A 19,310-nucleotide genomic window follows, 5' to 3' on the forward strand; every position below is an offset into this window, starting at 1 on the left:
GTAGCATGGAGTCTGGCTGAGTAAATGGCAGAATGGAGGCTGGCTGAGTAAATGGTAGAATGGAGGCTGGCTGAATAAATGGTAGCATGGAGTCTGGCTGAGTAAATGGTAGCATGGAGGCTGACTGAGTAAATGGCAGAATGGAGGCTGGCTGAGTAAATGGTAGAATGGAGGCTGGCTGAGTAAATGGTAGCATGGAGGCTGGCTGAGTAAATGGTAGCATGGAGGCTGGCTGAGTAAATGGTAGAATGGAGGCTGACTGAGTAAATGGTAGCATGGAGTCTGGCTGAGTAAATGGTAGCATGGAGGCTGGCTGAGTAAATGGTAGAATGGAGGCTGGCTGAGTAAATGGCAGAATGGAGGCTGGCTGAGTAAATGGTAGAATGGAGGCTGGCTGAGTAAATGGCAGAATGGAGGCTGGCTGAGTAAATGGCAGAATGGAGGCTGGCTGAGTAAATGGCAGAATGGAGGCTGGCTGCGAAAATGGTAGCAGGCTGAGTAAATGGTAGCATGGAGGCTGGCTGAGTAAATGGTAGCATGGAGGCTGGCTGAGTAAATGGCAGAATGGAGGCTGGCTGAGTAAATGGTAGAATGGAGGCTGGCTGAGTAAATGGCAGAATGGAGGCTGACTGAGTAAATGGTAGCATGGAGGCTGGCTGAGTAAATGGCAGAATGGAGGCTGGCTGAGTAAATGGCAGAATGGAGGCTGGCTGAGTAGATGGTAGCATGGAGACTGGCTGAGTAAATGGCAGCATGGAGGCTGGCTGAGTAAATGGTAGCATGGAGACTAGGCTGAGTAAATGAAGGCTGGCTGAGTAAATGGTAGAATGGAGGCTGGCTGAGTAAATGGTAGAATGGAGGCTGGCTGAGTAAATGGTAGAATGGAGGCTGGCTGAGTAAATGGTAGCATGGAGGCTGGCTGAGTAAATGGCAGAATGGAGGCTGGCTGAGTAAATGGCAGAATGGAGGCTGGCTGAGTAAATGTTAGCATGGAGACTAGGCTGAGTAAATGGAGGCTGGCTGAGTAAATGGTAGCATGGAGGCTGGCTGAGTAATTGGTAGGAGGCTGGCTGAGTAAATGGTAGGAGGCTGGCTGAGTAAATGGCAGAATGGAGGCTGGCTGAGTAAATGGCAGAATGGAGGCTGGCTGAGTAAATGGCAGCATGGAGGCTAGCTGAGTAAATGGCAGAATGGAGTCTGGCTGAGTAAATGGCAGAATGGAGGCTGGCTGAGTAAATGGCAGAATGGAGGCTGGCTGAGTAAATGGTAGCATGGAGACTAGGCTGAGTAAATGGCAGAATGGAGGCTGGCTGAGTAGATGGTAGCATGGAGGCAGGCTGAGTAAATGGCAGAATGGAGGCTGGCTGAGTAAATGGTAGCATGGAGGCTGGCAGAGTAGATGGTAGCAGGCTGGCTGAGTAGATGGTAGCATGGAGGCTGGCTGAGTAAATGGTAGCATGGAGGCTGGCTGAGTAAATGGTAGCATGGAGACTAGGCTGAGTAAATGAAGGCTGGCTGAGTAAATGGTAGAATGGAGGCTGGCTGAGTAGATGGTAGAATGGAGGCTGGCTGAGTAAATGGTAGCATGGAGGCTGGCTGAGTAAATGGCAGAATGGAGGCTGGCTGAGTAAATGGTAGCATGGAGACTAGGCTGAGTAAATGGAGGCTGGCTGAGTAAATGGTAGCATGGAGGCTGGCTGAGTAAATGGTAGGAGGCTGGCTGAGTAAATGGTAGCATGGAGACTAGGCTGAGTAAATGGTAGAATGGAGGCTGGCTGAGTAAATGGTAGCATGGAGGCTGGCTGAGTAAATGGTAGCATGGAGGCTGGCTGAGTAAATGGTAGCATGGAGACTAGGCTGAGTAAATGAAGGCTGGCTGAGTAAATGGTAGAATGGAGGCTGGCTGAGTAAATGGTAGAATGGAGGCTGGCTGAGTAAATGGTAGCATGGAGGCTGGCTGAGTAAATGGCAGAATGGAGGCTGGCTGAGTAAATGGCAGAATGGAGGCTGGCTGAGTAAATGGTAGCATGGAGACTAGGCTGAGTAAATGGAGGCTGGCTGAGTAAATGGTAGCATGGAGGCTGGCTGAGTAATTGGTAGGAGGCTGGCTGAGTAAATGGTAGGAGGCTGGCTGAGTAAATGGTAGCATGGAGACTAGGCTGAGTAAATGGTAGAATGGAGGCTGGCTGAGTAAATGGTAGCGTGGAGACTAGGCTGAGTAAATGAAGGCTGGCTGAGTAAATGGTAGAATGGAGGCTGGCTGAGTAAATGGTAGAATGGAGGCTGGCTGAGTAAATGGTAGCATGGAGACTAGGCTGAGTAAATGGTAGAATGGAGGCTGGCTGAGTAAATGGTAGCATGGAGGCTGGCTGAGTAAATGGTAGCATGGAGGCTGGCTGAGTAAATGGTAGAATGGAGCCTGGCTGAGTAAATGGCAGAATGGAGGCTGGCTGAGTAAATGGCAGAATGGAGGCTGGCTGAGTAAATGGTAGAATGGAGGCTGGCTGAGTAAATGGCAGAATGGAGGCTGGCTGAGTAAATGGTAGAATGGAGGCTGGCTGAGTAGATGGCAGTTTCTGCTGACTTATTGGAGGGAGACGAGGTAAAGGTGTCAGCATGCTTCAGTTCGGCTGCCGCCCAGCTTAAGGGACACAGGCTTAGGCTCCGAAACTTCATTTTCTGACTAAATGTAAAAAATCTAAAACAATTAGAGTGTTGTGTTTCAGGAAAAGACCCTCACCGAAGTCCAAAAAGAATGAGAACGTGACAACATGTGGTGATAATGTAGGAACGGTTCAGTGGTACTTACTGCTGACTTATTGGAGGGAGAGGTTCGTGCTGGATGACCGTTCTCCACCCCATCCACATTCTCCACGTCAATCTGGGGGGGGGGGGGGGGGGGCAAAGAGATGGGAGAAAATATCCTCATAATAATAATAATGACAATATAATATATCATTCACAGTGATGACTTTTATACTATATCACCCTCAAACTCAACTCTGGACCTCGAAGCCAGTTCCAATGCTTGTTTTCATTGTTCCCCTCTAACCAGGGACTGATTTAGACCTGAGACACCAGGTGGGTGATTCCCTTCTAATCAGGGACTGATTTAGCCCTGGGACACCAGGTGGGTGATTCCCCTCTAATCAGGGACTGATTTAGACCTGGGACACCAGGTGGGTGATTCCCCTCTAATCAGGGCCTGATTTAGACCTGGGACACCAGGTGGGTGATTCTCCTCTAACCAGGGACTGATTTAGCCCTGGGACACCAGGTGGGTGATTGTCCTCTAATCAGGGACTGATTTAGCCCTGGGACACCAGGTGGGTGATTGTCCTCTAATCAGGGACTGATTTAGCCCTGGGACACCAGGTGGGTGATTGTCCTCTAATCAGGGACTGATTTAGACCTGAGACACCAGGTGGGTGATTCCCCTCTAATCAGGGACTGGTTTAGACCTGAGACACCAGGTGGGTGATTCCCCTCTAATCAGGGACTGATTTAGACCTGGGACACCAGGTGGGCGATTCCCCTCAAATCAGGGACTGATTTAGACTTGGGACACCAGGTGGGTGATTCCCCTCTAATCAGGGACTGATTTAGCCCTGGGACACCAGGTGGGTGATTCTCCTCTAATCAGGGACTAATTTAGCCCTGGGACACCAGGTGGGTGATTCCCCTCTAATCAGGGACTGATTTAGACTTGGGACACCAGGTGGGTGATTCCCCTCTAATCAGGGACTGATTTAGCCCTGGGACACCAGGTGGGTGATTCCCCTCTAATCAGGGACTGATTTAGCCCTGGGACACCAGGTGGGTGATTCCCCTCTAATCAGGGCCTGATTTAGACCTGGGACACCAGCTGGGTGCAATTAATTATCAGGTTAATTAACAGAAAACCAATGGGCTCCGGACTTAGCTGTGTAAGAGTTGAATTCTTCTGATATATCATCCTAAGAGTTTTCCACGTGAGATGTACTACTGCTCTAAGATTATAATAATGTAGACGTGTTTATAAATGCTATATTATAAACTGGGTGGTTCGAGCCCTGAATGCTGATTGGCTGACCGCCGTGGTATGTCAGACCCGTATACCACAACTATGACAAAACACAAATTTTTACTCCACTAATTTTACGTTGGTATCCAGTTTATAACAGCAATAAGGCACCTCGGGGGTTTGTGGTATATGGCCGATGTACTCCGCGTTGCGTCGTGCATAAGAACAGCCCTTAGCCATGGTATATTGGCCATATACCACACCCCCTCGGGCCTTATTGCTTAAAGTCATATTGCATACAGGATCGATATGGCACAAGATAGTGTTCTCAATGATTTTCCTGGTTAAATAAAGACAGAATTAAATTAAATCCACTTCAACATTATAAATGAGAGGTTTCTCTGGCGGGTGTGTTTGTTTTGTACCTTGTAGTTGTGAGCGCTGAGATATTTGAAGTGTCCGAAGCAGACATGGGACAAGCAGACGATGATGGTGATGATCAGGACGCTGAAGGTAAACATAGAGGTAGGGGCTGAGAAACCTGAGAGAATGAGAGAAGAGAAAGAGAGAGGCCACGAGAGAGACAGGAGAGGAGAGAGAGACACAGGAGAGGAGAGAGAGAGAGAGAGACAGGAGAGGAGAGAGCAAAAGAACAGAATTAAGCCGATACCCACTAATGATCAAAATCCAGAAAATAACATTTAAATTCTACAACCACCTAAAAGGAAGCGATTCCCAAACCTTCCACAACAAAGCCATCACCTACAGAGAGATGAACCTGGAGAAGAGTCCCCTAAGCAAGCTGGTCCTGGGGCTCTGTTCACAAACACAAACAGACCCCACAAAGCCCCAGGACAGCAGCACAATTAGACCCAACCAAATCATGAGAAAACAAAAAGATAATTACTTGACACATTGGAAAGAATTAACAAAAAAACTGAGCAAACTAGAATGCTATTTGGCCCTAAACAGAGACAACTGTGACTGACCCAAAATTAAGGAAAGCTTTGACTATGTACAGACTCAGTGAGCATAGCCTTGCTATTGAGAAAGGCCGCCGTAGGCAGACATGGCTCTCAAGAGAAGACAGGCTATGTGCTCACTGCCCACAAAATGAGCTGGAAACTGAGCTGCACTTCCTAACCTCCTGCCCAATGTATGACCATATTAGAGAAACATATTCCCCTCAGATTACACAGATCCACAAAAGAATTTGAAAACAAACCCAATTTTGAAAAACTCCCATATCTACTGGGTGAAATTCCACAGTGTGCCATCACAGCAGCAATATTGTGACCTGTTGCCACGAGAAAAGGGCAACCAGTGAAGAACAAACACCATTGTAAATACAACCCATATTTATGCTTATTTATTGTACTTTAACTATTTGCACATTGTTACAACACTGTATATAGACATAATATGACATTAGAAATGTCTATTCTTTTGGAACTTCTGTGAGTGAATATATATATATAATATGATATTTGTAATGTCTTTACTGTTCTGTATGTGTAATGTTTACTGTTACATTTATTGGTTATTTCACTTCTATTTACTATCCATTTCATTTGCTTTGGTAAATTAAATTAAATTAATGTTAACATGTGTTTCCCATGCCGATAAAGCCCTTAAATTGAGAGCGAGGGTAGACACAGGAAAACCTGGCTCCCTGTAGAGGAAAGGCTGTGCAACCACTGCACAACAGCAGAACCTGGCTCCTTGTAGAGGAAAGGCTGTGCAACCACTGCACCACAGCAGAACCTGAGACAGAGCTGCATTTCCTGACAAAATGTAAAAAATGTAAAACAATTAGAGAATGTAATTTCCCCAAAATTGAAACCCTTATTCAAGGTTAAACGCATTCGTAAAGTATTCAGACCCCTTGACCTCTCCTACTTTTTGTTACATTACACTCCCTCTTCAATCTACACACAAAATATATATATATATATATATATATATATATATATATATATATATATATATATATATATATATATATATATATATATATATATATATATATATATATATATATATATCACATTTACATAAGTATTCAGACCCTTTACCCGGTACTTTGTTGAAGCACCTTTGGCAGCGATTTCGGCCTTGAGTCTTCTTGGCTTTGACACTACAAGCTTGGTACACCTGCATTTGGGGAGTTTCTCCCACTCTTCTCTGCAGATCCTCTCAAGCTCTGTCAGGTTGGATGGGGAGCGTCGCTGCACAGCTATTTTCAGGTCTCTCCAGAGATGTTCGATTGGGTTCAAGTCCGGGCTCTGGCTGGGCCACTCAAGGACATTCAGAGACTTGTCCCGAAGCCACTCCTGCGTTGTCTTGGCTGTGTGCTTAGGGTCGTTGTCCTGTTGGAAGGTGAACCTTCACCCCAGTCTGAGGTCCTGAGCGCTCTGGTGCAGGTTTTCATCAAGGATCTTTCTGTACTTTGCTCCGTTCATCTTTCCCTTGATACTGCCACCACTATGCTTCCTCGTAGGGATGTTGCCAGGTTTCCTCCAGACACTTGGAATTTAGGCCAAAGAAATCAATCTTGGTTTCATCAGACCAGAGAATCCTGTTTTTCATGGTCAGAGTCTTCGGTGCTTTTTTGGCAAACTCCAAGCAGGTTGTCAGGTGCCTTTTACTGAGGAGTGGCTTCCGTCTGGCCACTCTACCATAAAGGCCTGATTTTTGGAGTGCTGCAGAGATGGGAGAACCTTCCAGAAGGACAACCATCTCCACAGAGGAGCTCTGTCAGAGTGACCACCGGGTTCTTGGTCACCTCCCTGACCAAGGCCCTTCTCCCCTGATTGGTCAGTTTGGCTGGGCGGTCAGTTCTAGGAAGAGTCTTTGTGGTTCCAAACTTCTTCCACTTAAGAATGATGGAGGCCACAGTGTTTTTGGGGACCTTCAATGCTGTAGGAATGTGTTGGAATCCTTCCCCAGATCTGTGACTCGACACAATCCTTTGTCCTCACGGCCCGGTTTTTTCTCTTGACATATACTATCAACTACACACATTTGCAAAAATGCCTTGTCATTATGGGGTATTGTGTCTAGACTGATGAAAACAAAAAAAAGTAATTCAATCCATTTTAGAATAAGGCTGTAAAGTAACAAAATGTGGAAAAAGGGAAGGGGTCTGAATACTTTCTGAATGCCCTGTATGCTTGAAAATATGGAGAGTGGTACTCAACAATGTGTTGTATTGGATTTGCCCCAAACATAACATTTTGTGTTGTTAGGCTCTAATTTTGAGTGAATAACTCACGGACACTAGAGAACCTTAACCAAGTTGAATTCTTCTTGTCGATACAGCTGTAACTCAGACGCTGACGTGGCTTCCCCCGAGGTGGTATTCATACCCCACTTTGGATGGGGTCTCCTCCATAGCTCTAAACATGGCCTCATTCTTGCTAAGCAGGGAACTCAGTGATATGAGCCTTCAACGGTTTATCCCCTTATCAGTACTGTCATGTGTTTCCCCTTATCAGTACTGTCATGTGTTTCCCCTTATCAGTACTGTCATGTGTTTCCCCTTATCAGTACTGTCATGTGTTTCCCCTTATCAGTACTGTCATGTGTTTCCCCTTATCAGTACTGTCATGTGTTTCCCCTTATCAGTACTGTCATGTGTTTCCCCTTATCAGTACTGTCATGTGTATCCCCTTATCAGTACTGTCATGTGTTTCCCCTTATCAGTAATGTCATGTGTATCCCCTTATCAGTACTGTCATGTGTTTTCCTTGCACTCAGCCCTTCCCAAGCTTCATTATGTCTCTTTTGTAACTAAAGTTCCTACACGTTTGAGTATAACAATGTTCCAAGTTTAACCCCCATTCCAACAGCATTCAGGGCAAACGGTTAACTGGTTTCTCCAATCCAACAGCATTCAGGGCAAACGGTTAACTGGATTCTCCATTTTTTTTTGCAGTATTACTTTAGTGCCTTGTTGCTAACAGATGAGATTTCAGATTTTATTTTTACAAATGAATTAAACATTATTTCTACATTGACATTATTGGGTATTGTGTGTAGGACAGCTACAACAAAAAAAAATCTAAATTTTATCTATTTTCAATTCAGGTTGTAACAATAAAATGTTGGATAATGTCAAGGTGTGAACACTTTCTGAAGGCCCTGTATATGAGACGGTTATGGCCCAGAACGGCCACTAGGTGGCGACCACGTACCTGTGCGGAGAGTGGAGAAGAACAGGAGCCAGAAGAGACAGAGGATGGGTGCTGCCACCACCTGGTTGACGGCCCCAGAGTGGATCTTCTTGTCCAGCTTGGAGGGAAGGTAGGCATAGTACATGTTGTAGCGATCTGCCAGGTGTTTCAACAGCATGTACATCAGACCTGGAGAGAGGGAGGGAGGGGGGAGCGGAGAGAGAGGAGAGGGAGGGGGGAGCAGAGAGAGAGGAGAGGGAGGGGGGAGCGGAGACAGTCAGTGGGCCTAAAAACTAGCTTGTCCCTAAACCCCACTACAGGGGTCCCTTCCCCTCTTCATTTTAGAAATGGAACGTATCCCGGGAATATTGACTGTCAAACATTGACTTATCTTTGTTACTTTCTCATAGTTATTCTGTTAGGTGATAAATAACCTACTAGTCAGGTGATAAATAACCTACTAGTCAGGTGATAAATAACCTACTAGACAGGTGATATATAACCTACTAGTCAGGTGATAAATAACCTACTAGTCAGGTGATAAATAACCTACTAGACAGGTGATAAATAACCTACTAGTCAGGTGATAAATAACCTACTAGTCAGGTGATAAATAACCTACCACAGCCAGGTCATAAATAACCTACTAGTCAGGTGATAAATAACCTAGAAAAGCCAGGTGATAAATAACCTACTAGTCAGGTGATAAATAACCTACTAGTCAGGTGATAAATAACCTACTAGTCAGGTGATAAATAACCTACTAGTCAGGTGATAAATAACCTACTAGTCAGGTGATATATAACCTACTAGTCAGGTGATATATAACCTACTAGTCAGGTGATATATAACCTACTAGTCAGGTGATATATAACCTACTAGTCAGGTGATAAATAACCTACTAGTCAGGTGATATATAACCTACTAGTCAGGTGATATATAACCTACTAGTCAGGTGATATATAACCTACTAGTCAGGTGATAAATAACCTACTAGTCAGGTGATAAATAACCTACTAGTCAGGTGATATATAACCTACTAGTCAGGTGATATATAACCTACTAGTCAGGTGATATATAACCTACTAGTCAGGTGATAAATAACCTACTAATCAGGTGATAAATAACCTACTAGTCAGGTGATAAATAACCTACTAGTCAGGTGATAAATAACCTACTAGTCAGGTGATAAATAACCTACTAGTCAGGTGATATATAACCTACTAGTCAGGTGATATATAACCTACTAGTCAGGTGATAAATAACCTACTAGTCAGGTGATATATAACCTACTAGTCAGGTGATATATAACCTACTAGTCAGGTGATATATAACCTACTAGTCAGGTGATATATAACCTACTAGTCAGGTGATATATAACCTACCACAGCCAGGTGATAAATAACCTACTAGTCAGGTGATAAATAACCTACCACAGCCAGGTGATAAATAACCTACCACAGCCAGGTGAAAATAACCTACCACAGCCAGGTGATAAATAACCTACCACAGCCAGGTGATAAATAACCAACTAGTCAGGTGATAAATAACCAACTAGTCAGGTGATAAATAACCTACTAGTCAGGTGATAAATAACCTACTAGTCAGGTGATAAATAACCTACTAGTCAGGTGATAAATAACCTAATAGTCAAGTGATAAATAACCTACTAGTCAGGTGATAAATAACCTACTAGTCAGGTGATAAATAACCTACTAGTCAGGTGATATATAACCTACTAGTCAGGTGATATATAACCTACTAGTCAGGTGATATATAACCTACTAGTCAGGTGATAAATAACCTACTAGTCAGGTGATATATAACCTACTAGTCAGGTGATAAATAACCTACTAGTCAGGTGATAAATAACCTACTAGTCAGGTGATAAATAACCTACTAGTCAGGTGATAAATAACCTACTAGTCAGGTGATAAATAACCTACTAGTCAGGTGATAAATAACCTACTAGTCAGGTGATAAATAACCTACTAGTCAGGTGATAAATAACCTACTAGTCAGTTGATAAATAACCTACTAGTCAGTTGATAAATAACCTACTAGTCAGTTGATAAATAACCTACTAGTCAGTTGATAAATAACCTACTAGTCAGTTGATAAATAACCTACTAGTCAGGTGATAAATAACCTACCACAGTCAGGTGATAAATAACCTACCACAGCCAGGTGATAAATAACCTACCACAGCCAGGTGATAAATAACCTACTAGTCAGGTGATAAATGACCTACTAGTCAGGTGATAAATAACCTACTAGTCAGGTGATATATATAACCTACTAGTCAGGTGATATATAACCTACTAGTCAGGTGATATATATAACCTACTAGTCAGGTGATATATAACCTACTAGTCAGGTGATATATAACCTACTAGTCAGGTGATATATAACCTACTAGTCAGGTGATGAATAACCTACTAGTCAGGTGATGAATAACCTACTAGTCAGGTGATAAATAACCTACCACAGTCAGGTGATAAATAACCTACCACAGCCAGGTGATAAATAACCTACCACAGCCAGGTGATAAATAACCTACTAGTCAGGTGATAAATAACCTACTAGTCAGGTGATAAATAACCTACTAGTCAGGTGATATATATAACCTACTAGTCAGGTGATATATAACCTACTAGTCAGGTGATATATAACCTACTAGTCAGGTGATGAATAACCTACTAGTCAGGTGATAAATAACCTACTAGTCAGGTGATAAATAACCTACGAGTCAGGTGATATATAACCTACTAGTCAGGTGATATATAACCTACTAGTCAGGTGATATATAACCTACTAGTCAGGTGATATATAACCTACTAGTCAGGTGATATATAACCTACTAGTCAGGTGATATATAACCTACTAGTCAGGTGATATATAACCTACTAGTCAGGTGATATATAACCTACTAGTCAGGTGATATATAACCTACTAGTCAGGTGATATATAACCTACTAGTCAGGTGATATATAACCTACTAGTCAGGTGATATATAACCTACTAGTCAGGTGATATATAACCTACTAGTCAGGTGATATATAACCTACTAGTCAGGTGATGAATAACCTACTAGTCAGGTGATGAATAACCTACTAGTCAGGTGATAAATAACCTACTAGTCAGGTGATATATAACCTACTAGTCAGGTGATATATAACCTACTAGTCAGGTGATATATAACCTACTAGTCAGGTGATATATAACCTACTAGTCAGGTGATATATAACCTACTAGTCAGGTGATATATAACCTACTAGTCAGGTGATATATAACCTACTAGTCAGGTGATGAATAACCTACTAGTCAGGTGATAAATAACCTACTAGTCAGGTGATATATAACCTACTAGTCAGGTGATAAATAACCTACTAGTCAGGTGATAAATAACCTACTAGTCAGGTGATAAATAACCTACTAGTCAGGTGATAAATAACCTACTAGTCAGGTGATAAATAACCTACTAGTCAGGTGATAAATAACCTACTAGTCAGGTGATAAATAACCTACTAGTCAGATGATAAATAACCTACTAGTCAGGTGATAAATAACCTACTAGTCAGGTGATAAATAACCAACTAGTCAGGTGATAAATAACCAACTAGTCAGGTGATAAATAACCAACTAGTCAGGTGATAAATAACCTACTAGTCAGGTGATAAATGACCTACTAGTCTGGTGATAAATAACCTACTAGTCAGGTGATAAATAACCTACTAGTCAGGTGATAAATAACCTACTAGTCTGGTGATAAATAACCTACCACAGCCAGGTGATAAATAACCTACTAGTCTGGTGATAAATAACCTACTAGTCAGGTGATAAATAACCTACTAGTCATGTGATAAATAACCTACTAGTCTGGTGATAAATAACCTACCACAGCCAGGTGATGGCAAGAAATATTCCCGGGACACACGCACATATTTTAGCTACCAAAGCTTTGGGATAGCCAGCCCAATGCATAAAGCTACCCAGTGGGCACACTACGTCATTTCAATGTGGATAATTGGGTTTTATTTGGTTGATACATTGATGAATGAGATTACAACCTATTATCAAACATTGTAAAAGACAGCCAAAAGTTGGTAGATATCCCAATGTGTTATCACTATGTTTTCAACCCTTTAATAAAGCACAACCAAATTCCAACGGAAAACCCAATGTCTGATTTGTGGTTTAGTTGTCACCTAAATATGTTATCACTGAGCTTTGAACCGTTTAAAAAAAAGCATAACCAAGTTGAAATGTGATTGTCAGATATTTATACAAGGAAACGTAACGTGTTATCACTGTGCTTCATCTCATAGCACAACCCAATGACCTGGATTACAACTGAGATTTCATTAAAGCTCAAGTGAAGATCAAGATTCTGCACAGATGATTAAATCAATGGTGAAGATCCCCACAGACAAGAGCCCTTTGAACACGTACGCTCTCTATGATGTCATAAGAGAACATGTATTGTTATTGTCACCTCAACGTTCTAAGGTTGAATGTCACACTAGTTTGTAAGAGAGCCTTAACGTTTAGGCTCTCTGCTGTGTTACAAAAGTTATATTGAATAGTGTTTGACTGACAACGCAACCAAACATCAACATTTAAAGGAGATCCATCTACTGATTGGCTAGTTCCATCTGTGCTACTGAGTCTGCCTTGAATTCCAGTCTGTCTACAAATGAATAATTGATATGTTGGATCCACTTCGCCATTTCAAGTTAAACAATAGGACTCAATTCAATCAAACTTTAAATCCAGTTTGAATCCATTTTGATTTGATTGAGTCATATTCTTTATGTATGGTGCATTTCAAATCCATTATATTTTCCTCCACGTTGATTTAAACCCTCTGTGCCCAGTGTGCAGTTAGTAACAGTGGATCTCAGCTCACCGAAGGGGACGATGATTGGACAGGTGATGCTGTATGTCATGACCACAGTGAAGACGCACATCATCCAGGCATAGGCCGCCCCGAACTGGAACTCATACGCCTGGTGCTGCAGAGCATAGAAATAGAGTTATAGAACTGGAACTCATACGCCTGGTGCTTCAGAGCATAGAAATAGAGTTATAGAACTGGAATTCATACGCCTGGTGCTGCAGAGCATAGAAATAGAGTTATAGAACTGGAACTCATACGCCTGGTGCTGCAGAGCATAGAAATAGAGTTATAGAACTGGAACTCATACGCCTGGTGCTGCAGAGCATAGAAATAGAGTTATAGAACTGGAACTCATACGCCTGGTGCTGCAGAGCATAGAAATAGAGTTATAGAACTGGAACTCATACGCCTGGTGCTTCAGAGCATAGAAATAGAGTTATAGAACTGGAACTCTTACGCCTGGTGCTGCAGAGCATAGAAATAGAGTTATAGAACTGGAACTCTTACGCCTGGTGCTGCAGAGCATAGAAATAGAGTTATAGAACTGGAACTCATACGCCTGGTGCTGCAGAGCATAGAAATAGAGTTATAGAACTGGAACTCATACGCCTGGTGCTGCAGAGCATAGAAATAGAGTTATAGAACTGGAACTCATACGCCTGGTGCTGCAGAGCATAGAAATAGAGTTATAGAACTGGAACTCATACGCCTGGTGCTGCAGAGCATAGAAATAGAGTTATAGAACTGGAACTCATACGCCTGGTGCTGCAGAGCATAGAAATAGAGTTATAGAACTGGAACTCATACGCCTGGTGCTGCAGAGCATAGAAATAGAGTTATAGAACTGGAACTCATACGCCTGGTGCTGCAGAGCATAGAAATAGAGTTATAGAACTGGAACTCATACGCCTGGTGCTGCAGAGCATAGAAATAGAGTTATAGAACTGGAACTCATACGCCTGGTGCTGCAGAGCATAGAAATAGAGTTATAGAACTGGAACTCATACGAACTAGAACTCACATTAACAGGAGGATATTATTATATGTCCTTAGGGAAGCTTAAGTTCAACAAAAGCATAGCTTGTCTGGGTTGGGGTTCATTCCATTTCAACACAGTCAATTCAGGAAGTAAATTGAAATTTCCTCATTGCTCTCCTCATTGAAATTTCCGTTTTCTTCCTGAATTGACTGGTTTTAAATGTATTTGACCCTGACCCAGTAGCACAGTGTTTCCCAACCCTGGTTCTCCAGGAGACCCAACAGTACAACCCGGAGGACCAGGGTTGGGGAACACTGCAGTAACATATAACCAGAGAGGAAGAGGCGAAGTGAGAGAATTGACTCCGCCCCAAAATCTGTCCACATGAAAATACAGCGTTAACCAGTGGAAGTGGGGATTTTATGTATGGAGGTGTGACGTATTTGGTCAACATAAAATGTAATTGCTAATTTGCAACGTGAGGCTTATTTGATCGAATAGAAGTTGTGTGATGTTTAGGTTGTTACGAATGTACTGATTTAAGTGGACGAATGTGGCATTCTGGCAACTTTGACAAAAAATATTTTGTGTTTTATGCCGGACAGTTATTTCCAATGTTAGAGCGGTCAGTCGACTGTCTTGTCAGTCCATAGATAATCTTTGATATAACTATTTTCATCCAACAAGTGATGTAGTTTATGAGATTGAATAACTGAGGTCTTCCTGACCACCAGGTGGCGCTCCTCTACTCACCCTCTTGACGTTGCGTCTCTCGGCAGCAGAGCGAGCCAGACACAGCCGGGTCATATACATGAGCAGACCAGGGATCCTCAGCAGATCCATGGCATTACCGATGAACGCCGACGCGATGACATAGTTCACAAAGAACGCCCCGTTGTCAGGCAGGAACACACACCTGGTGGGGGGGGACAGGAAATGTCATCGCAACAATAACATACCATTTTCACACTACAGTGCCAACCAGAACCATACTACGCTGGATTGGATTTGTTCTGTTCTCATTGCAGCATGGTTTCTGAAGCGACGTGGGACACGTAACCAGGCCCGGCCCAGTACGGGTCGGGACAACAGTGTGAAAGGGGGATATGACAGACTTACTCCCTCCTAAATGACTATCCTAACCCCAAAGCAAACAGCCAGTTCCATAAGGACACAATATGATGAGAGAACATGGAAGGTGTTCTGATTGGTCCAGAGGAGATCATTGTTACCTGACAAGGTAGGGCTAAGATAAGAACCACTACGTTAGACTATGAGGTGGGGGTAAAGACAGGATATTACATCACAACAACAATATTACTCACTGAATCTCAGACCCTATTCACTCTGGATCTGAGAAGATTGAATAGGTGTGGTAACTCATTCTACCCCTGCTGGCCAGGTGTGGTAACTCATTCTAACCCTGCTGGCCAGGTGTGGTAACTCATTCTAACTCTGCTGGCCAGGTGTGGTAACTCATTCTACCCCTGCTGGCCAGGTGTGGTAACTCATTCTAAGCCTGCTGGCCAGGTGTGGTAACTCATTCTAACCCTGCTGGCCAGGTGTGGTAACTCATTCTACCCCTGCTGGCCAGGTGTGGTAACTCATTCTAAGCCTGCTGGCCAGGTGTGGTAACTCATTCTACCCCTGCTGGCCAGGTGTGGTAACTCATTCTACCCCTGCTGGCCAGGTGTGGTAACTCATTCTACCCCTGCTGGCCAGGTGTGGTAACTCATTCTAAGCCTGCTGGCCAGGTGTGGTAACTCATTCTACCCCTGCTGGCCAGGTGTGGTAACTCATTCTAACCCTGCTGGCCAGGTGTGGTAACTCATTCTAACTCTGCTGGCCAGGTGTGGTAACTCATTCTAACCCTGCTGGCCAGGTGTGGTAACTCATTCTAACCCTGCTGGCCAGGTGTGGTAACTCATTCTAACCCTGCTGGCCAGGTGTGGTAACTCATTCTAACCCTGCTGGCCAGGTGTGGTAACTCATTCTAACCCTGCTGGCCAGGTGTGGTAACTCATTCTAAGCCTGCTGGCCAGGTGTGGTAACTCATTCTAAGCCTGCTGGCCAGGTGTGGTAACTCATTCTAACTCTGCTGGCCAGGTGTGGTAACTCATTCTAACTCTGCTGGCCAGGTGTGGTAACTCATTCTAAGCCTGCTGGCCAGGTGTGGTAACTCATTCTAACTCTGCTGGCCAGGTGTGGTAACTCATTCTAACCCTGCTGGCCAGGTGTGGTAACTCATTCTAAGCCTGCTGGCCAGGTGTGGTAACTCATTCTAAGCCTGCTGGCCAGGTGTGGTAACTCATTCTAACTCTGCTGGCCAGGTGTGGTAACTCATTCTAAGCCTGCTGGCCAGGTGTGGTAACTCATTCTAAGCCTGCTGGCCAGGTGTGGTAACTCATTCTAAGCCTGCTGGCCAGGTGTGGTAACTCATTCTAAGCCTGCTGGCCAGGTGTGGTAACTCATTCCAACCCTGCTGGCCAGGTGTGGTAACTCATTCCAACCCTGCTGGCCAGGTGTGGTAACTCATTCTAACCCTGCTGGCCAGGTGTGGTAACTCATTCTAGTCCTGCTGGCCAGGTGTGGTAACTCATTCTAGTCCTGCTGGCCAGGTGTGGTAACTCATTCTAACCCTGCTGGCCAAATATGGTAACTCATTCTAACCCTGCTGGCCAGGTGTGGTAACTCATTCTAACCCTGCTGGCCAGGTGTGGTAACTCATTCTAACCCTGCTGGCCAGGTGTGGTAACTCATTCTAACCCTGCTGGCCAGGTGTGGTAACTCATTCTAACCCTGCTGGCCAAGTATGGTAACTCATTCTAACCCTGCTGGCCAGGTGTGGTAACTCATTCTAACCCTGCTGGCCAGGTGTGGTAACTCATTCTAACCCTGCTGGCCAGGTGTGGTAACTCATTCTAACCCTGCTGGCCAGGTGTGGTAACTCATTCTAAGCCTGCTGGCCAGGTGTGGTAACTCATTCTAACCCTGCTGGCCAGGTGTGGTAACTCATTCTAACCCTGCTGGCCAGGTGTGGTAACTCATTCTAACCCTGCTGGCCAGGTGTGGTAACTCATTCTAACCCTACTGGAAACCAGCAGCATTCCGGACCTCGTGGGGTAAAGACGACACTAAACTAACAGATTAAAATACCCCTGGCTAGGCTGCTAGGGGTTCAGCCCTTCCTAAAGAAGACACTATAAACTAACAGCTAGTTCCATAAGGGACACGTCAGAGAATATAAAGCTGTTCTTACTGTACGTAAATTGAAAGACAGATCATTGTTACAAGCAGCACTAAGATATGACTGACAACTTGTACAATATGAGCCAGAACGAGGCCAGCAGAGACCACGGCGCACTAGGTCTTATGGTTGAGAGCAAACAACCAGACGTACCATGAAGATTGAGTTACTGCTGCTGACAAGTATTGTAAGGACATACCCATGTAATGTTCAACAACAATTACATAAGATTTAGAAAATATCATTCTGAGGCTGTCTCATTCATCCAAAGTAATGTCTTGTGACTGACAGTGTGGTCAAATCCATCAACTGTATTTTTATTAAAGCCCTTTAAAAAAAAAAAATGTTTTATATACATCAGACGATGTCACAATGTGCTTATACAGACAGCCGGCCTAAAACGCCAAACAGCAAGCAATGCAGATGTAGAGGTGGCTAGGAAAAAAAACTCTCTAGACGCCAGGAACCTAGGAAGAAATTTGGTGAGGAACTAGGAACTGCTACTTACTCAAACCTCACGGCAGCGTCAGCCAGGAAGCGCTTGTCAAACAGCCATCGGAAGAAAACGTCCAGACTGGAAGGAAGAAGGAAACAGTTCTCAGAGTGATAGAAGAGGTGGTTGACGATTGGATTAGAGACTCCATGACTGAGAATGGGATCATAAAGGGACAGTTTCCTGCACCCAGATTAAGGCTAGTGAACCCAGATTAAGGCTAGTGAACCCAGATTAAGGCTAGTGAACCCAGATTAAGGCTAGTGAACCCAGATTAAGGCTAGTGAAACCAGATTAAGGCTAGTGAACCCAGATTAAGGCGAGTGAAACCAGATTAAGGCTAGTGAACCGAGATTAAGGCTAGTGAACCGAGATTAAGGCGAGTGAAACCAGATTAAGGCTAGTGAACCCAGATTAAGGCGAGTGAACCCAGATTAAGGCGAGTGAACCCAGATTAAGGCTAGTGAACCCAGATTAAGGCTAGTGATGGGCTCCATTGAGAGTGTCCGCATTCAGTGGGGTGTCCACCCTCAGAATGGAAGGTTGGGAGTTCGATCCCTGGCAGAGTCATACCAAAGACAATTTTTTTATTTTTTTTATTTTACCTTTATTTAACCAGGCAAGTCAGTTAAGAACACATTCTTATTTACAATGACGGCCTAGGAACAGTGGGTTAACTGCCTGTTCAGGGGCAGAACGACAGATTTGTACCTTGTCAGCTCGGGGGTTTGAATTTGCAACCTCCCGGTTACTAGTCCAACACTCTAACCACTAGGCAGAAGTTTACATACACCTTAGCCAAATACGTTTAAAAAGTACAGAAAATCACATTGTAGGATTTTTAATGAATTTATTTGCAAATTATGGTGGAAAATAAGTATTTGGTCACCTACAAACAAGGAACATTTCTGGCTCTCACAGACCTGTAACTTCTTCTTTAAGAGGCTCCTCTGTCCTCCACTCGTTACCTGTATTAATGGCACCTGTTTGAACTTATTATCAGTATAACCTCAGAATAAAAAATCCCAGAACCACACGGGGGGACCTAGTGAATGACCTGCAGAGAGCTGGGACCAAAGTAACAAAGCCTACCATCAGCAAGGGCATTGAAGATGAAACGTGGCTGGGTCTTTCAGCATGACAATCATCCCAAACACACCGCCCGGGCAACGAAGGAGTGGCTTTGTAAGAAGCATTTCAAGGTCCTGGAGTGGCCTAGCCAGTCTCCAGATCTCAACCCCATAGAACATTTTTGGAGGGAGTTGAAAGTCCGTGTTGCCCAGCAACAGCCCCAAAACATCACTGATCTAGAGGAGATCTGCATGGAGGAATGGGCCAAAATACCAGCAACAGTGTGTGAAAACCTTGCGAAGACTTACAGAAAACGTTTGACCTCTGTTATATACCCTTTGTTGGCAATGACAAAGTACTGAGATAAACTTTTGTTATTGACCAAATACTTATTTTCCACCATAATTTGCAAATAAATGTATTAAAAATCCTACAATGTGAT

General features: G+C 43.7%; 1 protein-coding gene across 2 annotated transcripts in view; it reads right to left on the reverse strand.

Annotated features, from left to right (window-relative positions):
• Positions 1-19,310, reverse strand: part of LOC110499566 (mechanosensitive cation channel TMEM63B) — an 88,715-nt gene that overhangs the window by 5,553 nt on the left and 63,852 nt on the right. For both annotated transcript variants that reach the window (XM_090213183.1, XM_090213184.1), the window contains 6 exons: positions 17,813-17,878; positions 14,811-14,973; positions 13,088-13,193; positions 8,200-8,367; positions 4,429-4,544; positions 2,810-2,881 (listed from right to left, as the gene is read on the reverse strand). In XM_090213183.1, coding sequence (XP_090069309.1) covers positions 2,810-2,881; positions 4,429-4,544; positions 8,200-8,367; positions 13,088-13,193; positions 14,811-14,973; positions 17,813-17,878 — 691 coding nt within the window. The remainder of the gene's footprint in view (positions 1-2,809; positions 2,882-4,428; positions 4,545-8,199; positions 8,368-13,087; positions 13,194-14,810; positions 14,974-17,812; positions 17,879-19,310) is intronic.

This window comes from Oncorhynchus mykiss, chromosome 20 (genome assembly GCF_057628025.1).
Source record: "Oncorhynchus mykiss isolate SJ-2025 chromosome 20, ASM5762802v1, whole genome shotgun sequence".
In the NCBI taxonomy this organism is placed as follows: Eukaryota; Metazoa; Chordata; class Actinopteri; order Salmoniformes; family Salmonidae; genus Oncorhynchus; species Oncorhynchus mykiss.